Source organism: Gopherus evgoodei, chromosome 4 (assembly GCF_007399415.2).
Source record: "Gopherus evgoodei ecotype Sinaloan lineage chromosome 4, rGopEvg1_v1.p, whole genome shotgun sequence".
Lineage (NCBI taxonomy): Eukaryota > Metazoa > Chordata > Testudines > Testudinidae > Gopherus > Gopherus evgoodei.
In genome coordinates, this window is record NC_044325.1 from 15,771,654 (window position 1) to 15,794,091 (window position 22,438).

General features: G+C 43.6%; 1 protein-coding gene across 1 annotated transcript in view; it reads left to right on the forward strand.

The window, feature by feature from the left end:
- Positions 1-22,438, forward strand: part of PRKCH (protein kinase C eta) — a 170,338-nt gene that overhangs the window by 93,169 nt on the left and 54,731 nt on the right. The window contains exon 10 of the mRNA XM_030558528.1: positions 13,950-14,104. Coding sequence (XP_030414388.1) covers positions 13,950-14,104 — 155 coding nt within the window. The remainder of the gene's footprint in view (positions 1-13,949; positions 14,105-22,438) is intronic.

The following is a 22,438-nucleotide window of genomic DNA, read 5'->3' on the forward strand; positions in this document are numbered from 1 at the left end:
GATTTTATAATCACACATCTTTACATGAGGGGTGATTTCTGCTTAGCCCAATGCAGTTATCTTTCTGTACGTTTTTTAAGCCATCCTATCGAATGGCATACAGGATTATACCCCTGTAATGGTATCCTGTACAGTATGCTAACAGGTCCTATAGCGATCTGGGCTTCTCACAGGGAACCATATGTATTAGTTCCTTAGTGTCAGTCATCACTAAAGAATGTTCTTATTTCTGTATTTATTTCTATCATGTCCATGTCATCAAATACCACAGTGACAAGCACAGTATAAATACTTTCCTAGCCTGAGTGAGAGAGATTATAAGAATTTAGACAGGAATTTAAAACAAGGGACTTTGTTTTCCCTGGAATGTATTAATCACATATATTTGCACAATACACAACCTCTTTTCTTGGGGGCTGAGGAACCGTTATTTCTTTGAGGATGGTTGATTTTAAATTCTTTGTCCCAACACCCATGAAAGTGATTGGAGTGATCAGATTCCCATGCAAATGGTGTCAAATGGCACCCAAGTTAACGCCTCAAGTTTTGCTCCTACTGTCCTCATCCCTTTCTCCTAGTGAGCACAGGATACTTTCAGAGTACTCTCTCGTCCTGGGATGCTATTTCAGGCCCTGTCCTTGTTAGCGGGACAGCAAATCCGGTCATCCTGTGGCTTTATTTTCCATGTCCTTATGCTACCAATTGCTGAAGCAAGGAGCCTTGAATGTGTCATTCAAAAAACAGTGAAACCTGAGTTCTTGGCATTGGGATATGCTGTTCTGTAATGAACACCTTCTCAAATGATAGCCTACAAACAGGGATACTCTTGAAGTCAAGAGAATCCAGGAATTCCAAAGAGCTAATCACTAAATAGTACCATTTTGCAAAGCCAGAAGGTGTTGTAAGGTGTACACACATCTGTCCCTTTAAAAGAGGCTAGCTGATGTCATGCCATGAAAATGACTGAACAGACTGGGAGAGTTACTCATTTGCCTCTAATGCCTCCCATGGTATTCAGCTTGTTTTGTATAGAATGAACATGACCATTATGTCACAAATCTCCCACACGTTTAACAGATGGGCCTGTCCTCAGCTGCTGTGACATTTAAAAATTTAATATAGGAAGAGATCAGGCTAAACTTGAGCCTGTGCATATGTTACATAAGGGATCTAGCTGTGATTACTTTTTAAGGGGACACCTTCAGTTTTGTTTTCTCCAGGATTACATAACATATGGAGTGAACACTGAGGCTGGCTTTGTAATCTAGCAGCTACCTGGAAATCAGAGGTTGGGCACACTAAAGCAGTGACAGTGACTGGGGCAGAGCCCTGAGTAGCAGAGATGTGGAACTCCAGAATACCACAGTTCGCTCTCCCTCAGCCAGAGGGAAAAACATCATGACACAGGCCATGGAGGGCGCTAGTGGGAAAGTAAATCAGAAAGAGAGGGGAGATGTTGGAGGTTCTGCCTGAAAAGGGTTTGTAGGAGCCACTTTAGGGTATTAGGGCTAAAGCTACAGCTCTCATGATGACTTGGATCCACTCCTGGTGTTGTAAACATCCATCGTTTTCTCTCTAGTGTCTTGAAATAATTGGTAGATTTGAGTAATTTACAGATTCCTAAAGTGCAGATGTGCTTGTTGGATCCTTTCTTCTTGCTTACTGGATCTTTTTTAACTCCTCTATGGCAGCAGTGGGCAATGAGTCTGCTACCCAAGAGGCAGCTATGTTAGAAGACTGCCAGGTGTGGGTGTTCACTGGGCAGGACAGATGAGGGGAGGGGAAAGGAAAATAGGTAGAAGAGCATTTGCCTTCTGTGGCATGACCTGAAAATGGTCAGTGATCAGGGCTTTAGCATGTGACAGAGGCTGATTACCTGGGTCGAGCAGGGTGATCAGAAATGTGTAAGGGGGAGGAGGGTGAGCAGACAGTATGGGTGGAGGGAGGGAGACAGTGGAGGCTTAGAAAATCTCCTAGCTCACATCTGCCTAAAATGAATGGGGCACCTGTAACAGAAGCTATCATGGCACTATAGCACATTGTAAATACAGATACTTACATGCTGAAATTCCCTCCAGAGGATCTGCCTCTTGGACCCCAGCCTGGGTTTTTGGCTGGGACTTGAGCTCCATTGTTGCAGGGCAGGAATTGGGTTGGCTTTCTACCTGGCTGGCATCAGAGCCTGGTTCTCAGGGGACAACTCTTCATGCTCATCCTCCAATGAGTGTTGCTCGTTGTCCTTGTGAGGGATGGAGAAGAGTAGTCAGAAGATTCCACAATCTTTCTGGGTTGGGTGGTTATGTATTTATGCAAAATCCTGTCCAGTTCCTCAGAAAATGGGTAGGTTACAAGTCCCTTGCCAAATTATTTCTGGTAATCCTTGATTTTAATATAGGTCCTATTGAGCTGCTTGCTCGTTATCTGGCTCTACTCGACAGCAACATTGTGTCTAACTCAATTTGCAGCAAATGTAGTCCATTTTGGAAGAGGATTCCAGAGTTTGTGTGCTGTAATGGATTGCATTGTGTGTATGCAAGCATTTTCGAACTGGATTAATTTGACTTAATCCAGTTTAAACCCCTTGTGTAGACAAGCCCTCTGCCACAACAGTTGGTTTTGGCTGAGAGTAATGTTTCTAGCACAACATGTTCCGAGAGGCTCAGTAATGCTGGGCATTCCTTTGGGTCATAAGTAGAGGCCAGAAAGGGAAGCATCCTTAGGGGCCTGCTACAAAGCCCTTTTGAAGTCAGACTGTAGCTGAGGTACTCAAGGGTAGAGTGGGTAGGTTACTGCCTTCCTTCCAGGTGTGGAATAGTATCTTCTGAGGCCATCAAAAAAGTACTAGATAAATTCATGGAGGGTAGGTCCATCAATGGCTATTAGCCAGGATGGGCAGGGATGGTGTCCCTAGCTTCTGTTTGCGAGAAACTGGGAACGGGCGACGGGGGATGGATCACTTGATAATTACCTGTTCTGTTCATTCCCTCTGGAGCTCATGGCATTGGCCACTGTCGGAAGACAGGATACTGGGCTAGATGGACCTTTGGTCTGACCCAGTATGGTTGTTCTTATGTTAATCACCAACACTAGAGTGTAGATTGGTTTACAGGATACTCCATGAGTGTGGAAAGCAGTGCAATTCCTGTTGGCAGAGCGAATTGCCTCCAATCCATGGATTATTACAGGAAAAATCAATCTGATCCTGCATGTCCTGATTTAAATTGGTGACATGTAAAATATGATCCTCTCCATACAGAAATTAATATGCTGTTAGCTGCATCCGTGCTTTAAATACCACTGCTATTAGCTGGGTTGACTTTCCTGACCTGTGTGGACAGGGAATTTTTGATAGAATGATGTGAAAACCATTATATAGGCCCCCATCTACAATGGTTTATTACATGTTTTAACATTTAGTCAAACACGAGCTATTATGTTTCATCCAGGGGTAACTGGATGATGTTTGGTCTGTTTCATGCAGGAGGTCAGACTAGATCAGGAGTTCTCAAACTTCATTGCACCGCAATCCTCTTGTGACAACAAAAATTCCTACACAACCCCAGGAGGGTGGAGTGAAGCTTGAGCCCACCTGACCCCCACACTCCAGGTGGGGGTGAGCCAAAACAAAACCCCAAGCCCCCACTGTCTCTTTGGAGGGGAGATCAAAGCCGGGCGGTGAGGCTCGGGCTTTGGCCCCAGGCCCCAACAAGTCTAAGCCTTCCCTGGCAACCCCATTCAGACAGGGTCGCAACCCACTTTGAGATCTGACACGCATTTCAAAAACCACTGGACTACATGATCGAACAGTCCCTTCTGCCCTTGAAATCTGTGAATCTGTGGCATAGAAGGGATTGAAACTGAACCAATTTATTAACAGCCTGTGTGGCCAGGGGCCAGCTCGTGGTGAAATTATTGCTATCGTAATTTGGCTGAGAACCAGCCAGCTGAGACTCAGCCTCGCTGAGGCAGGGGTAATGCTCTTTTGGCTGAGGGGGCAACCTGTGCTGCTTTCTAGGTGATGTTTAAGATGTCGGCACAGACCTGACCAATCAAGCCCTAAGACCAGCACTTTCAAAATGACTGTTGGGTGTCTTCATTCTTGGATCCCCCACTGGAAAGATCTTGAGCCTAGTTTCCAGAGGTGTTGAGCGCCCACAACTCCATCTGAAGCCAGTGGGAGCTGCAGGCAGTCTACATCTCTGAAAATTGGTCCAGAGTTGTCTCCGGTCATGTGCCCACAAACTGCGGCACCCAAATTCAGTGGCTGCCTTTGAAAATGTGGCTGCATGCGGTGTGGTCTCAGTTATCCTTGGAGAGCCCTCTCTCCTTGAGATCCTGTGGCAGCTGCAGTAGCTGAGATGCATACACTCACAGGTCCCTGGCTTGAATGGGAGCGGTTGGTGGCTCGACATATTCAATCAATTGTCCTTGATTTTTAAATTTATTCCCCTTCTAGAGCCAAAAGGACCTGACTCTTTGATCTGCCAGACATGCTGCCAGAGCTGCATAACTTCCCACACTCCTCACAAGGGGACATATGTAGCAGGGGAAGAATATTTTGTTTATAGTGAGTGGAAGTATTTACTTTATGGAGAAGGACTCAGAGGATTTTTTTTTGTATGTGCTTTTATTGTTTAACTCCATGTTTAGACCCCTAGATTTTGGGGTTCGTTCTTTTTAATGAAATAGAAATGAATAAATAAGCAGCAATAAAAATTATCCCTTTGTGTGCATTCTGGGTAGAATTTTGTGATCATGTGATGAGTTCACCATGGAACCTTCGTGTCATTTAAGATGTACTTGGACTGACAGGAGTGGGATGAGCAACATATAGTTTGAAGGAGGTACGTGTCACAGGGTAAGTGGCCTTTTAAGAGGAGTTGGGCCCAACCTCACCTGTGACTGATCAGCTGCCTCCTCGCTGAGATTGATCAAGTGATTATAAAAGCCAGCAAGTGGTTCCCTTGAAAAGGAATGCTGCAGGAGGGGAGTGGGTTCTTGTTGCTGGCCTCAGAAGCAGGAGGAGAGAGAAGCAGGGGAAAAGGCTTTTCAGCCTGCTTTGGTCAAGAGAATAGCTTTGGTAACTTTTGTATTGAAGAATAAAACAATGGCCCAAAGGAAAGACCTAAACAGACTTTTGGGCATGGTGTTAGCCCTTCCTGGACTGGGGCGACTGGCCAGGAGCCCTCTGGTACCTCAAGGGGTCCAGTGTTCCAGAGAGATGAATGAGATTGACTTGAAACTTCATAAAATTGCTGCAGCAGACAAGGTTTCCAGTACACGGAAGGGGTTAAGAAAATACACAAACACTGTGATTTCTCTGGGTGCATTCTCATGCTCTGGGGAAATGTTAACTGATTCTCAGAGGTGCTCCCTTTGACTTTAACTGGAGTTGTTGATGCTCAGCACTTCTGAAAAATCAGGCTTCGTGTTATATGTACACACACACCCTTCCTCAGAGAGATGCTGAGAAATGCTATAGGAAGCTGGAGAGAACCCGTTTGATTGTCCGTGCCTCAAGGGAGCTTCCTTACGTAATGTTCAGTTGATTTAGGAGTGCGGTGAATGGACGTTCGTCTTGTGCCTGCTATCAGCCGGGTAAAATAACAAAGCACTGTCAAATGATGACTCAGCAGTTCCTGTAGCTGGGACTGTGACGTCAATAATTCATTGTTGTAAGAACAGGCCCAGAGTGAGAAACTGATGTGTGTTTCTCAGAAATGTACTCACTAAATATAAGACAGGCAAACCCCTAGCTTAAATTCTTCTAGTGACAGGAAGTCTGTGCCCTCTCAAAGGACAGCCACTATGCATGATTTTGCTTGCTTTGGAGAAATAAATGCAACATTACTCTGTCATTTCTGAAATGTGTTGGTTATTCATTGTGCCTTCATTAGCACAATAAAGATAACAAAAACATTAAAAAAAAAAATAAATCCCAGCAGTTCACTGCCTTTAGGTTTACAGCAGCTCATTTCTGTTTGTGCTGTACCAGTACCCCAAAAGCTATATAATACTATTTGTGGCATGCTGCAATTTGATTTCTCCTAGTCATAAATTGATGCTGATAGCAGCATGAACTTAGGGACTGACTGAAGGCTTAATCATGCAAATAAAATGTCCAGTGAAATTGCAACAAAAGCAGTTTGCAATTAACTGTTAATTGCTGAATTTTCATAGTCCTTATCAGTGTCCACAAGATTTCCAAATGGCTAGCTAAACCATGTGCCACTGACTATCATCAATTTGACTGTATTTAAGAGCCATAGCTAATGTATATGAACAATTCCTATGACAAAGTTTGGAGTGGACGTAATGGCTTATCTCCATTAATTATTCTGACTTGAAAGTAAAGGCCTTGAAGGTCAGTATAGCTCCACTGCAGTCAGCTGGGAATCTGACTCAAAAATTAAATCTGCTTCAGAACACTTTTCAAAGAAAGATTGTATTAGTGACTTCTCTCTTCATTTTCCCCCCTCCACTGCTGCTGCTAATCCCTTCTTACTCTGGACTACTGCCCAGTACTATCCATTCTATCAGTTTATCCTCTGTAATTGTGTACCTCTTACTTTAGAATGTCAGAGTTCATTAGCCTTCAGGACTGGTTTAGTGGGTGCGGTGGAGGGGGGGGGGGGAATCAGCCACATTGACTCAAATAACATATTTGGGGGGAAAAATTGTGAAATTTGTGAAATAAATCATTTGGCCTGTTCCTGTTCTAGTGCATCTTGACTCTGCTATAGTTAGAGCACTGCAATGCTGGTGAAGTTTGACCTGTGTTTTTTATCAGCATGGTATTTGGAAAACGGTGATTGATTTCCAAGCTTCCAGTCAAGACTTAAAGGGAGTAGGGTTGTGTGGGGTTGCAGAACCATGCAAAAAGAAATAAATAAATCAGGAGTTTTGAGGAGCCCTGAGGCAAACCAACTGCCGTTGAGGTGGCATTATAATAATACTTTTACCAGCTGTCCAACCCATACACTTATTTACTATTTATTTATTTATGAACTAATAAAATTCCATTATTGAACCAAGACAGACCTGACCCTGCATGCAGTCAGCTTTTATGCATTGGTTTCCACTGTGCAAAGAGTAAATTGCTGAGTACTGTTGTAAAGCACTTTCAACTAGGGAACAGACAGTGAAAATGTCCCCTGCTCTCTAGTGGCATCGTTTAACTTTGATTTGTTTCAGATTGGGCCCTAAATCTGCCTGCCAATGAATCACATGCAGCAACCGTATATGTGGAGATTAAATGCTTACACAGTGTGGAATTCCACATTCAGGTGGAATCTCTGAACATGCTGGATAACCATATATCAGAGTTCAGTCTCCTGCAATGCTCCCTTATATGGACACTACAAATTTTAAAGTCTTTGGATAAAAAGAATAAAATTACTTGTAGTTAAATTTTGTTAAATGAGTAATTAAGGATCTAATCCTGCAAAGGCATCCACAGGAGTCAGTAGGTATCAGGGTCTCCTTGCATGGATCTGTTTGCAGGACTGATGCGTATGTCAACTTCAGGGTAAGATTCTATGCTCTGCAGCCTAAAGAGAGAGGGGTCTAATGTGGCTTTAAGCCACCTTTGCACCCTTTCAATCTGGGGCTGCTCTGAGGGCAGGAGAGGCCTCAGTGTAATATATACAGCTCTGGAGGCCTATCTAAGTAGGGCAGCCTCCTTGGGGCTGCTCTGTGGGCCTTATCATGTCTCAGAATCTCTATAGCACGCTCTGAGCATCCCTGCTCTGACACGCTCCTGGTATGCCCCCTACACAAGGGATTGTGAGGGCACTTTCCCCGAGCCTGCCTTACTGCTCTTTCAGTCCATTTCTGCATCAGGGGAATTGTCCCCTGTCCGGAACTGGGATTTTTAGGGCCCATTTATGCCACTCCAGCCCTTTGACTCAACATAAAGGGGCCCGAGCAGAAGTGAGGATTTCATGCCAGAAGTCTTTATCATTGAGCTGCAGACCAGATAGATTGCCTAAGGCAAGTCTCTGGAATGATGCTGATCTCACACAGCTTGTAACCATTTTGTGTGTGGACACAAACTGTGTTACAGCTGTTTTATATTATAGCTAGAGTCAGTCAGGAATTCTCCAACATTTTTTTGACAGAAAATGTCTGTTTTGCAAAACTGAAATGGTCTGTGGAAAAATTACAGTTCTCTTGGAATAACTGGGGAAAATTGAAATCAGATTTCCTCAGCTGGAAGGAATCTTGTTAATTTCATTTTCTGCATGAAAGTTTTGTCCTGTTTGAGGATGATTTTTTTCCCCCCCCAAGAACATGAAATTTTTCACAAGAAGGGATCTCAGTTTTCCAGCCTACTCTAGCTGTAACAGTTTTTGAAGAGTGTTTCAGACGTGGTTATAGATATGTGCCAGGCTTTGGAGAGCAAGTGCATTTCATTTGCTGTTCCATGCTATGCAACTATAACTTATTTTCACAAGCAGATTCCACACACTTCGGTGCCCCAGACAGTCCTAGGAATCAGTGACCATGTTCCTGCCTGAATCAGCTCACTCACAAAAGAGCCGGTGTCCCAGCCACTAATCTCAAGGGGTATGACTACACAGCCTGGTTTAACAGACTTGGGCTAGTAGGGCTTATGCTAGCACCCTAAAAATAGTTGTATGGGCAGCACTTGGATATTTGGCTGGGCTGGAGCTCGACTTCTGAAACCCAAGAGGATAGGAGGGGGTAGGTTTCAGAGCCCAAACTCGATCCAGAGTGCATCTTCAAAGCACAGTCTGCACACCTATTTTGAAAATGCTCACATGAGCCCTGCTAACTCAGGCCTGTCAGCCTGGGCTGTATGGCTCACTCTAATGGGCTGTGTAGACATAGAGTCATAGAATATCAGGGTTGGAAGGGATCTCATAAGGTCATCTAGTCCAACCCCCTGCTCAAAGCAGGATCACTCCTAAACTAAATCATCCCAGCCAGGGCCTTAAAAACCTCTATGGAAGGAGATTCCACCACCTACCTAGGTAACCCATTCCAGTGCTTCACCACCCTCGTAGTAAAAAAGTGTTTTCTAATATCCAACCTAAACCTCCCCACTACAATTTGAGACTATTACTCCTTATTCTGTCATCTGGTACCACTGAGAACAGTCTAGATCCATCCTATTTGAAACCCCCTTTCAGGTAGTTGAAAGCAGCTATCAAATCCCCTCTCCTCCTCCTCTTCTGCAGACTAAACAATCCCAGTTCCCTCAGCCTCTCCTCGTAAGTCATGTGCTCCAGCCCCCTAATCATTTTTGTTGCCCTCCGCAGGACTCTTTCCAATTTTTCCACATACCCTTAACCCTTATCGTAATCCTGCAAGATGCTCAGTACCCACACAGAGCCCCCCTGGAAATCTACTCAGAGCAGCTTGCAGAATCAGGGCCTAAATGGAAGGAATTGCCTTCAAAGTCCCAGGGTGCCTTTCCAAACAAAAAAGAGGAGGTGCATTTGAGTTACATGAGGCCCTCTCATTAGGGACAGAGCATGTAGCTCCCACAGTACTGTTGACTAGAGCTGGGGAATTTTGTGTGTGTGCATGAATATTTTTTTCTCCCAGAAATGCAGATTCAGGTTGACCAAAACTATTCACAAACTTGGGTTGAATTCAGCGAATCGTTTTGGCTGGAAAACAAATTGGGGGAGGGAAAAATCCAGAAAAATTTAATTTGTGGTGCTATCCAAAACATTTGGTTTGATCTGAAACTATTTTTTTTTCAGTTTTTTTTGGTTTTGTCAAGAAAACTTTTTAAACAATTGTTTGTCTGATCCCAAATTATTTTTGTTTTTTTGCTTTGACCACCACCGTTATTTGCCCAGCCCTGTTCCTAACTCCTGCGAGCTTAGCAAGCAGGATGAGAAATAAACTGAATTATCCTGCAGAGGAATCTACAACACTCGTGTCTGGACACCGGCCAGCTGCAAAACAAACCCGTCTGACCCAGATCACTTTGTTTCACTGAGTTGTTTCTTTAATTTACAGTAATAGTTGGCACTGTGGCCTTTATTGATTGTTGATTCCAATCCAAAATGGTGCAACAGGATTTCCTGTTGTGGCTGCCATTGCTGTGAAGCCTCTAACGTCACTGTTTCCTGTTGACACAAATTCTTAATTTCTTCTTATTGCCAGTGTTAGACAAAGATAACAGATCAGGGAAATCTTCTGAGACACAGCATATAAAACACTGAGGAGGATTTCAGCAGTCTCTCTCGGTCAAAAGCACAGCCCAATCCTCAGCCTATCCTAACTTCCATTTGTACGTAGCCAGCAACTCACAGTGGACTGAAAGCTGTCTTAAACTAGCAGATGAAGACTTTTCCCTCCCCCTCTGCCCCACCTCAGTACAGGGGACATTCCCAAGTGAAGAGTGGGCAGTCGTGGCCTGTAGAGTAGCTCCTTGGGAGCCTTTATTCACCAGTACGAGTTAGAGCTGCACTGAGACTGCTCTAACTTGTGCTGAGAGCCCAAGGTCAGGAGAAACAGAACAGTGATATAAAGCTCTCTATCCCTGCCCATCCTCTAGGTGTGCCAAGCATTTCTGTGGAGTGCCAGATAATCTACCCCTAACTTTATTATTAAAGCCATTTTCTATGTAAACCCCCACCCCCCCTCTTCCTGGTTCATGGACGTTTCATAATATGCTGGTCCCTAGTTTTAAATGCTGTGAATCCCCGTTCTTAATAAAATGTCATTGTTTCAGAATGTTTATTTTTCTCCTCAGGATACTTTTGGAGAGATCATTTTGTTGGTTTTTGCAATTTAGCAGGTTGATGATATTCAAAAGTGGGGCCAATAGAAAATCATATTTAATTCCTCATCCCCCAAGCATACTCTTTAGTACTGATCTTTATAATATATGCTCCCATGCATGTAAGAAGTCAGTGCACAAATGCTGGATAGTGAACACATTGCAATACCCGCCCCATCTCTTCTACTTAGTCAGGCCCACAGGACTGAAAAGTGTTAGTAAACTGGGCAATTAGCAACCCTGAGGGAAAGAATTAATTTGGGTAGGCAGAAGTTATGCTGAAGGCTAAATGTGAGAGTCTTAATAGTGAAACCATCCTGATTATAGTCTCTGCATGTGAGCATATGCAGAGGTAAGTTTCTAGCTGCTACGGTTGCGAAGAAAACCTTCAGACTGTGACCCGAGTGTAATGCATGTAGTGATGTTTGCCTGAGTTTGCGGAGAGCCTGAAACGATAGCTGTGAACTGCCCCATTCATTTCAATATCTGATAATTCAGATGCCAATGATGATATTTTAAATATTGCTGTTTCAGTGCACCTGTAAGCATGTGAAAAAGGAGGGAAGTATTAGACTATGAAAATCTGCAGCAACGTATCCCAGAGTGTGAGGTATCCCCACAAGGAGATCAAGACGCACTAGCTGAGGTGGGGAAGCAGAGCATGTATGAATTAAAATAGGAGGAGATTGCATGGTTTCAATTTCCTGAAGTTCAGCTTTAAAAAAAACCACAGTGGCAAACACTGCACTATTGCAATTGCTATGTTCCTAAATAAACATACCCAAAAAATATGGCGCTGGTGAATTAAATAACTTCATGTAGGCAATGTGGCAGGAAGGAGTTTTAAGGAGGAATTTGAATGAAGAGATGGGTGATGGCCTAGTGAACTGACCTAAATTCTATAAGATTTCACCACAGTATATGTTCCTTATTCTTGCTCAATGTCCTTTTAAGGTCTTGTCTACATTGAGGTGCTATTGCAGAATAAATTAGGATGTGATTTTTTTGAAGCACAACAGCTATTCCTCACTAATTTCTTGTGTGTGCACGCTTATTCTATATTAAGAGTACCTTTTATGCAGTGTAGCTTAATCCAGTGGATCAAGGAAGCATTAGCTTACAAATGTTAAGGCCAGGTTCTTTTCAGATCAACTTTGACCTTGACAGTATTTCTCAAATTGGGAGAGTTGGTTATTCTTATTTTGATCGGCAGTTTATTACTTCACCCAGAACGATATACATATGGATTAAGGTAAACCACACAAAGGCAGTCGTAGTAAGGAATAAGGTTGTCCTCATGGGGAACTAGTGTGCAATACCTATTCCAGGCTATTTCTCCATATAGACGAGTTCTAATATCAGACCAGAGGGAAACAGGAAAGGATCATTGTTGTTTGTATGGATTTCAAACAGCATTTAAGGCTCTTGTGGTGTGATTGTTTTCCCCACATTAGTTTCAAATGGTGGCTGAGTATTTTCAGACTCCCAGGTCTGGGGGCACATCTGTCTTAATTTTGCTCCTTCTGGAGAGAGCTGAAAGATTCCATCAACTCTAGCAGCAGATTAACAAAGGCCCATGATGGTGATGAGAGGAATGCTGTTATCGCCAGTCACAAGCCATTTGGCTTCCCTCTTATGTCTTCAGCAGCAGCTGTAAAATGAAAGGATTCCTGGTTTGCTTTACTTCTGCTGCATGTGTCTCAAGATGTTAATGCCAGTGGTCATTTCAAGCTGCCCAGATGCTAGAGACTGGAGAGAACAAAACACCCAGACTTTAGAGATGAGATTAAAACCTCAGGTCATCGATTAATAATGCTCAATCATGGGAGGGGGATTTGGAGAAGGGCAGGTCAAAAAGCATCATAAAGAAATCAAACTTTCTCAAGTTAATCCTCTACCTTCCAGACAGGACTTTTCTGTGGTTCAGAATGAAAACTTTAGTGATGAAACAATTAAAAGAACAGAACATAATGATGTTTAAACATGGAGGCAAATTTTCAGCTAGGCTCAAACAAGCCTTTGATTTATTTTCAGATGCAATATTTCTGCATTCACTGGACTGCATTTTCTCCTCCCTATGCTCCCCAAAACAGGGCACGCACCAATCTTGCACATGCAAAATTTTCATTTTTGTGTCCAGGTTGCTTAATTAGAGGCACAGCTGCATGAACTACATATTCAACAGCTTTCTCCACATTTATGGACCTCTGCAAAGACATAGGAGCTCAAAGAACAGCATCAATTCAGTGAATCTCTGCTCATTTACTGCAAGGAACTATGCATTGCACTTTCACACAGCAAAATCTTTACTGTATACTCAGTCTTCATCAGCTCCTACATCCACAAAGGTCTGTAGATTAATCAACAATATTATGAAAGGCTGACATTTCAAGATTTTAAAGACCATTTCCATGATCCTAGCATGTAAAGCAATAATAATTATCTGAAGCAGATTCTAGGGATTCTGTAGATGTGACATCATTATTGTTATAATCTTTACTTTAAAATGGTAAAGGTATGCCCTGTAAGTAATCTGAGCAAACGTGGCACACAAATCTACTGTATTTAGGTCTTGCGTTTGACAGTCAACACCTATTTCCTGAATAAAGGGGAATTAAACTGCTAGAATTGAAAATATTACAATATGTACATCTGTGTTACTTTTACTGCATCATGTGTACACGTAATTGTGTGTCAAATCCCTATGGAATATAGTAGGGGGTAAAATTAGTAGGTGATATATAGAAATTTGAATACGATTCTACTTCAAGAGGCCACAGCATCTAATAAAGATTGAGATACTATCTCTATAGATTGAGCCATCCAGATAAATCCACAGAAAGGATGTAATTCTCTATTAAATCAGCTGGGGGTGGTTAATAAAAACTTATAGAAAGGTTATAATTATCTATTAAATTCTCTAGGAGTCTCTTCGTAAGCTTGCATCTGCTCATATGTACACACCAAATGGGCATATTTTGTTATTGAGATATTTGGGAGAGGTTTATTGACCGATCTTCTAGTTTTTGACTTAACCTCCCTGGAAAGATCACATTTTTCTGCATCTCTTGGGTTTTTTTCTGGTTTTGTTTTGGGGAGAATAGTTTTGATTTGAATTCGTTTCTGCCTGGGACAGGATATGTTTATTAATGCTCTTTGTCCATGTTATGTTTTTGTGTCTGTGAAGGATCGCCTGTTCTTTGTCATGGAGTTCGTGAATGGTGGGGACTTGATGTTCCATATTCAAAAGTCCCGTCGGTTTGATGAAGCTCGAGCCCGCTTCTATGCAGCAGAAATTATTTCGGCCCTCATGTTTCTCCATGAGAAAGGCATCATTTATCGGTGAGCTCTGGATTTCATTTACCCTCCTCATCTAAGCTGCCCTTTTTGCACTTGGGTGAATAATCCCTCACTAGCCACTGAGAATAAGTTAACAAATGTAATGACAATCACTCTGTTTCCTTGCTACTTATTGTCAAAGGTGCTCACAGCCTGTAGGAGGCAGGGAAACTACCTGATACAATATTTACTATGGAGGGCGGGGGAGGAGAACCATCATTGCAAGACCAGTTATATGTCTAGGAACAGATATAAAAATAGCACCCTTACATGTCCAAGATATGGGGCCAAATGATGAATTGGTGTAAACTAGTATTGCTCCACTGACTTCATTGAAGCAATGCTGATTTACACCAGTTATGCATCTGGCCCACAGACATTTGCACTTGTCAAGGCGCCTGTGTTAATGGGGAATTGGATAGCTGCTGAGTGTTAGCTGCTGAAAAACAGAAGCCTCCTCTTAATAGGAATCTGCCTAACCTGCCGCTGCTCAGTACAAATCAAGGTCACAACAAAGAGGGAGTAGATTAGGTGACAGCATTCTGTGTTATCTGGGGCATAAATTCAATGGGCTGTATCCCCTGCCGGTGAGTGATTTGTCATTTATATCCCTCTCCGCATGGCCTGAATCCACCCTGGGCTGTTGTTCCTCTGCATTCCCCCTCAATGCCCATTTGTGCTACAAACAGAACAATGAGTCCGACACACACATCTAACATGATTCAGCACGTTCACATGCATTTTTTTTCCCTAACACAAGTAAGTATCAAACATCATCTTTATTCACCTGTCCACAGCCACCACTGTGCACAATTGTATTGAATCAGTGAGGTCTAGGAAAATCTGAGCTTTGTTCCCACATTGTTTCCTGTCAGGCTAGAGGATTCTGGGTGTTTTTCAAGATACCATTTCCCACTCCACGGCTACATAGCATTCCAATCCCAGAATCCATCAGGGTCCGCAGGGCCAGTTTGCCTATTGACTGTCCCTTGTGCAATGCCCCAACACTTACGAATTGCTAGTCTGATTACCCTGTGATCATCAGGCCAGACTGGATCACTGGTTCTGGATCATGGAGGTTGCTCTGGCAAAGATCACGATGCCAGATCTCTTTAAGAATTTCAGCATGTATGCAAGGGAGCAGAATATGAGACACTTCATAGAACTGGATGGAATGACTAGTGCAGTGAGCATATAAGATACTAGGAGGACATGATTAAAGAGTACTGTCTATAAAACTTGGTGCAGTGCACTTCAGGATGTCCTCCCGTTCAGAGGGTAGGAGGACTGGCTAATTAGATTACACAGATTCTTTCAGGGGTTCCCAATAGCAAATCTGTCATGTTTCATATCCAAGTATGGCCTGACAATCCTGCCACAGCCCCACTCTCCAGCCAGGCCTTTACATGGTATGCCAGTACTGTTAGGAACTATGTGGGGGCGTGAACATGCTCTGTGCCAATTCAACCACATTACGTTACAGTCTTGTTACAAACTTGTGGCTAGATCTTGCAACAGGATCTGCACGGGAAGACTCCTGAGCCCACACAGAACAGCCCCATTGAAGACAGTGGCCATTGGTATCATTTTGTACTGTAGGTTGGGCCAAACACCATTTGATCATTGGCTCCTAAGGTTTAGGACATCTGAGTCTGTTCCCCAGTAGTTTCTCATACTACCAATGTTGAAAAATTTGTTTTCAAAACCAATTTAACTTGGTGCTCAACAATCATCTGTTCTTTGAGTGCTTGTTCATGTCAATTCCAATCAGGTATGTGCACGACAACTGGAAGATTTCTCCCCTAGCAGCATCCATAGGGTCAACCTGGGTGCTCCCTGGAGTCGTGCCTTCATGGCACCCAATATAGGGCCCTGCCACCCCGTCACCCTCTCAGTTCCTTATAACTGCCGGTGACAGCTAGCTGAAACAAACTATTGCTCTTGCTTTGCAAGCACGTTTGGGCAGTGTCCACTCTTTGTGGTTATATATTGCTGCAGAAGTGAGACATATTTCTTTGATAATGATAGTAAAATCAGCTGAGGGTTAGTTCTCAAGTCAGCACCTGCTATTTATAGCTTCTTTCTGAAGAATGTTGATAAGTATATTGCAGTTCCATATCACATTATATAAGGGGGAAAAAATAGAATGAAATTCAGCCACAGAATTAAGGACATGCTTTTTCAGATGCCAAATCATAGTTCTTTACTCCCCAGACTATACTAGTGTTGCAGATTTTGAGCAGATTTTATGTCAGTTTGTGCTATATATTACTAGGCAAAAGTATCATCACAGTTAAGGTTGTTGCACATAGAATCCTCTTTCATAGTGCAGCAGTTGTGCACTCCTTTTTTAAAAAAATCTACATCCAAAGGAAAACACGATCAGCTTGGACAAGGATATGTGAGTTTGCTCACAACTCTGTGTAAAGCGTGTATGTAATATTCTTCTTTAGGTAGCTTATTCTTAGGGCTCGTCTACACTGGCAGTTTACAGCCTTGCAACTTTCTCACTCAGGGGTGTGAAAAAAACCCACCCTGAGCGCAGGAAGTTTCAGCACTGGAAAGTGCCAATGTAGACTGTGCACCAGTGCTGGGAGCTACGTTCCTTGTGGAGGTGGTTTGTTTTATTTTTTAGAGCTCCTACATTACACAAGCCACATTAAAATGCTGCAGTGACAGCGCTTTAGCATTGCCAGTGTAGACTAGCCCTTAATTAGCATTTTCCAGCTCACTCGTTCTCGGAGGGGAATAAAGCACGCTTGAATGTTGTGCATACTTTAAAAAAAAGAAAACATGATATCAGTATTATATTGGAGCTACAGAATGCTGTGCTACAGTTTTATATGTGCTGCCATATATACTAGCCTTAACAAATAACAGAAGGGATTGGAATGAGTTAGTTAGTATTAGTGTTAGTTACTATTAGTAGTAGTCCATAAGTTTCCTTTCAGGGGGTTCGCCATCCAACACTCCCTTGGTACTAGGGTATGCCCTGTTCCCCAGGATTCAAGCTCCGCGAGGACTGTGGAAAATGTATGCCTAAGAGCGACCTGCATTCTTTCTGCCTGACGTGTCTCAAGGAGAGCCACCAGAAGGAGAGGTGCAGAATTTTCAAAGGGTTCCGCAGCGGGGCCTTAGAAGACCAGGCTCAAGATCCTTCTAATGGAGGCAGCACTCTGGCCACAATCCAACCCAGGATCAGCAGAACCCATGCCCAGCACTTCCTTGTTGTTGCGCAGTGCTCCGGTGCCAATGGTGCATGAGCCAATACCGAGGAAGGACCCCAAGGAGTCATGGCACTGCCACAGCTCCGCCCATAGACAATCTTGTGAGGCCCTAGAAGAAGAAAAGGCCAGAGAGCGGTCGCTGTCCCCCATCCAAACCCAAGGAGCCTGCAGCAGGGAGACCCAATTTAGGCCACGTCACCTCAACTTCTCCGCCTCTTAGGGTCTTGTTGACTCCTGTCCCCCCCAGGGTCCAGTTGAGTCCGAACCCTCACCACTCTCCAGACCAACATGGTGGGCAGCTCCAGCTCCCCTCAAGGCCAGAGGCATTTGAGGCGGCTCAGAACCGTATGTGCCTCACAGCACCGTCCTCCCCACAGAGGAGAGACAACTCGCCGCTGACCGCCCGGCCCCCGATCCTATCAAGGGGCAAGTCGGCGATGATGGTGCACCGATCCTCATCTCCAACGCACCTCTCCCGGATATAGTGAACTCAATCTTCCATCAGTAGGGTCTTCCCCAGATAGACCTGTTCGCCACCCCATGCAACAGAAAGTGTCAGCAGTTCTGCTTCTTCCTGAATCACAGCCCAGGCTCCATCATGGGCACATTCCTCCTCCCATGGGGAGGCCATCTCCTATACATGTTCCCACCTGTCCCTCTCGTTCACAAGGTGCTCCTCAACATTCGGAGAGAACAAGCTTTGGTGATATTGATTGCTCCAGCCTAGCCCTGCCAGCACTGGTACACATCATTCCTGGAAATGTCCGTGAAAGCCCCAGTCACCTTGCTGTTCTTCCCAAAATTAATAACTCAGGATCACATCTGTCTCCAGCATCCAAACCTTGAGATGCTCTGCCTCACGGTATGGAAGCTCCATGGCTGAACCCAATGGAGCTTTCTTGCTTTGATCAAGTCAGACAAGTTCTCCTGGACAACAGGAAACCCTCCACAAGAGCTAGTACAAGGTAGGTACCTTGCCAAATGGAAGAGATTTTCAATCTGGTTGGTGCAGCACCATTCATCTCTGACGCTTGCCTCGGTGCCACTAATACTGGACTGTCTTCTCCACCTCAAGCAGCAGGGACTGTCGATGTCATCAATAAGGGTTCACTTGGCTGACATCTCCGCCTTCCATTCAGGCGCGGAGGGACACTCGGTCTTTGCCAACCCATTGGTCAGCCATTTCCCTAAAGGTCTCGAGAGGCTATACCTGCAGGTCCAACAGCCTGTTCTGGCTTGGGACCTCAATTTAGTCCTATCCAGACTTATGGGGCCACCATTTGAGCCTTTGGCAATGTGCTCCCTGCTCTGTCTCTCATATAAGGTGGTGTTCCTGGTGGCGATAACCTCAGCTGGGAGAGTGTCTGAGCTCAGAGCCCTGACATCAGAGCCCCCTTACACTGTATTCCATAAGGACAAGGTTCAGCTTAGGCCTCGCCCGGCTTTTCTCCCAAAGGTTATGTCACAGTTTCACATCAACCAGGACATCATCTTCCCTGTATTCTACCCAAAGCCACACTCTAGTGGCAGGGAGCAAAGACTTCACTCATCAGGTGTCCGCAGAGCACTAGCCTTCTATATTGAGAGAACGAAACCGTTCTGAAAGTCCGTCTAGTTGTTCATGGTAGTGGCGGACAGAATTAAAGGCCTTCTTGTCTCCTCTGAACGTATCTCATCATGGATCACGTCCTGCATTCATGAGTCCTACAACTTGGCAAGTGTGCCTGCTTGTTCAATCTCTGCGCACTCCACCAGGGCTCAGGCCTTTTTAGCGGCATTCCTGGTGCAGGTCCCCACCCAGGAAATCTGCAGAAAAACAACCTGGTCCTCCATACACACTTTCACCATGCACTACGCAATCACCCAGCAGGCCAGAGACAATGCAGCCTTCAGACGAACAGTACTCCAATCAGTGGACGACTTCGACCCCACATCCTGAACTTGGGCTTGTGAGTCACTGGAATGGAATTGACATAAACAAGCACTCGAAGAAGAAAAAATGGTTACTCGCCTCGTAACTGTTGTTCTTTGAGATGTGTTATTCATGTCCATTCCAATACCCACCCTCCTACTCCTCTGTTGGAGTAGCCGGCAAGAACTGAAGAGGTGGAGGTTCGGCAAGGCCCTATATTAGGCACCATGAAGGCGTGACTCCAGGGGGCGCCCAGGCTGACCCTATAGATGCTGCTAGGGGGAAAATCTTCCTGCTATTGTGCACGTGGTATGCACGCATCTGATTGGAATGGGCATGAACAACACATCTTTAAGAACAATAGTTACGAGAAGGTGAGTAACCGTTTTTTGTCAGGCAAGACAAAAAAATAAGTTAAGGAAAGGGTGATAGAGCTCTTTCTCTTTGCAGATGGAGCTCCCAGAATATGTGGAGAGGCAGGTACAGAGCAGAGTTTACTGTATTTTTTTTAAAAGTACAAAATGATCTACTACATAAGCATGTAAAATGGAAAAGAAAAAGGATGTCTTTTTAATATTCCCCAACTCCAATATAGCATAGGCTTTACCTGTGGTATTTACAGGTATATTGCTCTTCTAAAGCTCTGTGACCTACATGTAAAAGCAAGTCCACTCATCCCATGGCTAGATTTCATTCTAATTTTTCCCTTGCATAAAATACCAGCCCCAAAGGGGAGGCCCTGACCAATAATTATATAACCAACATTGTTTTAAAATAGTGACCTCCAATAGTCATTGTCAATCAGTCACTGACAGAACCTTGCCTGCACAGAATCTAATACCTCACCCTCTCTGTGGATTTGATGTTTTCTCCTGCTGCTTGTACCTTGGACGAGAGGAGTCAATCTGTTTATATCTAGGAGCTTCACACGTGTTGCTATAGTTCGTGATAGAAAACCAAGCCTCAGTATTAGAGATGTCCAAAGGCTGATTCGGCAATTAAACTGATTTAGAACTCACTGTTAGAAAATATAAGTGTGCATGTGGCACACAGATCCCAGCAGGATGGGTGCCTTATAAATGCATGGTAGATTATCTTCGTTTAGATAAGGATGGCAGCCAGAAAGAACAGTGTGCTTTTGTGTATGGTGTCAGATTTATTAAATATGATCCCTCCATCTGGTCTGAAAGTCTCAGCTTTCTCAATTGTTGAAGCCAGTGAGGAAATCAGTCAGTCTTTTAACTCATAAATTGCTCTTTGGAAGGTCATGTGACATAGTGACTCATAGGAAGTTTGCAGGACAGAGGAAAATATTCAGCAGGGAGCCATTTGAACTGATGTTAGAATGATTGGTGCTGTTTATTAACAGAAAGGACATTGAAACATCAAGGTAAAAACTTTATGAAATGAAAGCATTTTGCCAATGTCTTTCCAACAATCGTCTTTGGTCTACGCTAATTAATTATCATTAGAATAAAGTAGTAACTTAGAGGATGACCCAGAATAGCCCCACATAATTAGCTCTTCTTCCAGGGTAGCTTTGAATGCAACAATACTGAAATTTTCCATCTTTCAAAATTAAGAATTTCAGGATAAAGAAGTTTAATGGTAGCCTTTTAATTTTCAGTGGCTGCTCAGATCACCTCATTTTGAAGCTGTCACTGGATAAAAGTCTGTTTTTTGTTCCTAACCACAGACTCAAGAATAATTCCCATAAACTTCAAAGAATCCTGTGGCACCTTATAGACTAACAGACGTATCGGAGCATGAGCTTTCGTGGGTAAATACATGCATCTGATGAAGTGGGTATTCACCCACGAAAGCTCATGCTCCAATACGTCTGTTAGTCTCTAAGGTGCCACAGGACTCTGCTGCTTTTACAGATACAGACTAACACAGCTACTCCTCTGATACTTGATCCCATAAACTTGTGGCTTTGTTTTGTTTTTTTTTAGAGGGTTTTCAGTTTCATGCATGTTCTTGTGTTGCTGCAGAGGTAGGACATTTTACTAGCATTATCAAAGAAATATCAGCTGAGGTTTAGTTCTCAAGTCAGCACCTGCTATTTATAGCTGCTTTCTGAAGAATGTTAATAAGTATATTGCAGTTCCATATCACATCATACAAGGTGGGGAAATTAGAATGAAATTCAGCCAGAGAATTAAGGACAGGCTTTTTCAGATGCCAAATCATAGTTCGTTGCTCCCCGGACTACTCTAGTGGAGTGCAGAGCGGGGCAGACTCTGACCCTGCTCACAGTGGGAGCTTGAGGGCCAGATTAAAAGGTCCAACAGGCCGTAGTTTGCCCACCCCTGTTCTAGTACATAGCTTCCTTTCTTCCCAAGCCAAGAGATTCACCCTCCTCGTACACATTTTTTACTTTTGCAGTTTTTGCAAATGGTGATTTTATTTCCCTTTTGTCTGTGTTGTTGGTTTCCATGTCTATACATCTGGGTTCAGATCCTGATTCCCCTAAAGCAGTGGTTTTCAACCCATGGTCCGAAACCCCTGGGGCTTCACAGATTATGTCTGAGATCTGCAAAAGGTTGTTACCATAGAACAGTGATTTTCAGCCTGTGATCTGCGGACTCTGGGGGGTCTGCAGACTGTCTGAGATTTCCAAAGGGGTCTGCACTTTCATTCAAAATTTTGTAATGGTCCGCAAATGAAAAAAGGTTGTAAACCACTGCCCTAAAGTTAAGTTTGCTAATGTCTTAAACAAAGATGAGATTGGTGCTGCTGATGAAGTCAGCTCTGTGCTGCACGTGAGGCTGTATTATTCACCCAGCAGAAGGAGCCTCAGAGTGTAAGACATTCCTTTGTCTAGATCAGACACAATTACGATTGTTTTGCTTTTTCTGCTTTCTTAACACGGAAAGATAGAACTTCTGTTTAATGAGATATTTAGAATCCTGAATGCATTCCAACTAATAAACCATCTAGAGACCAGGTTATATTTTTTCATAGACAGTTTATCGGTGATGGCTGCCATCTTGGTTGATGCACTGGGGACCTCCAGAGCTAAGCACATGAGTTTTTGTAGCTTCAGCTAAAAATCTCTAGCGAGGGTTTGCAAGAATTCATGTAATATGTGGATTGGTACAAAGGGAGATCTGTAACACACACTCGCCAATGGGTTACGCGTCCACTCTATTGTATTCCCCTCTAATCCCATAAATATGTGTATACACATACATG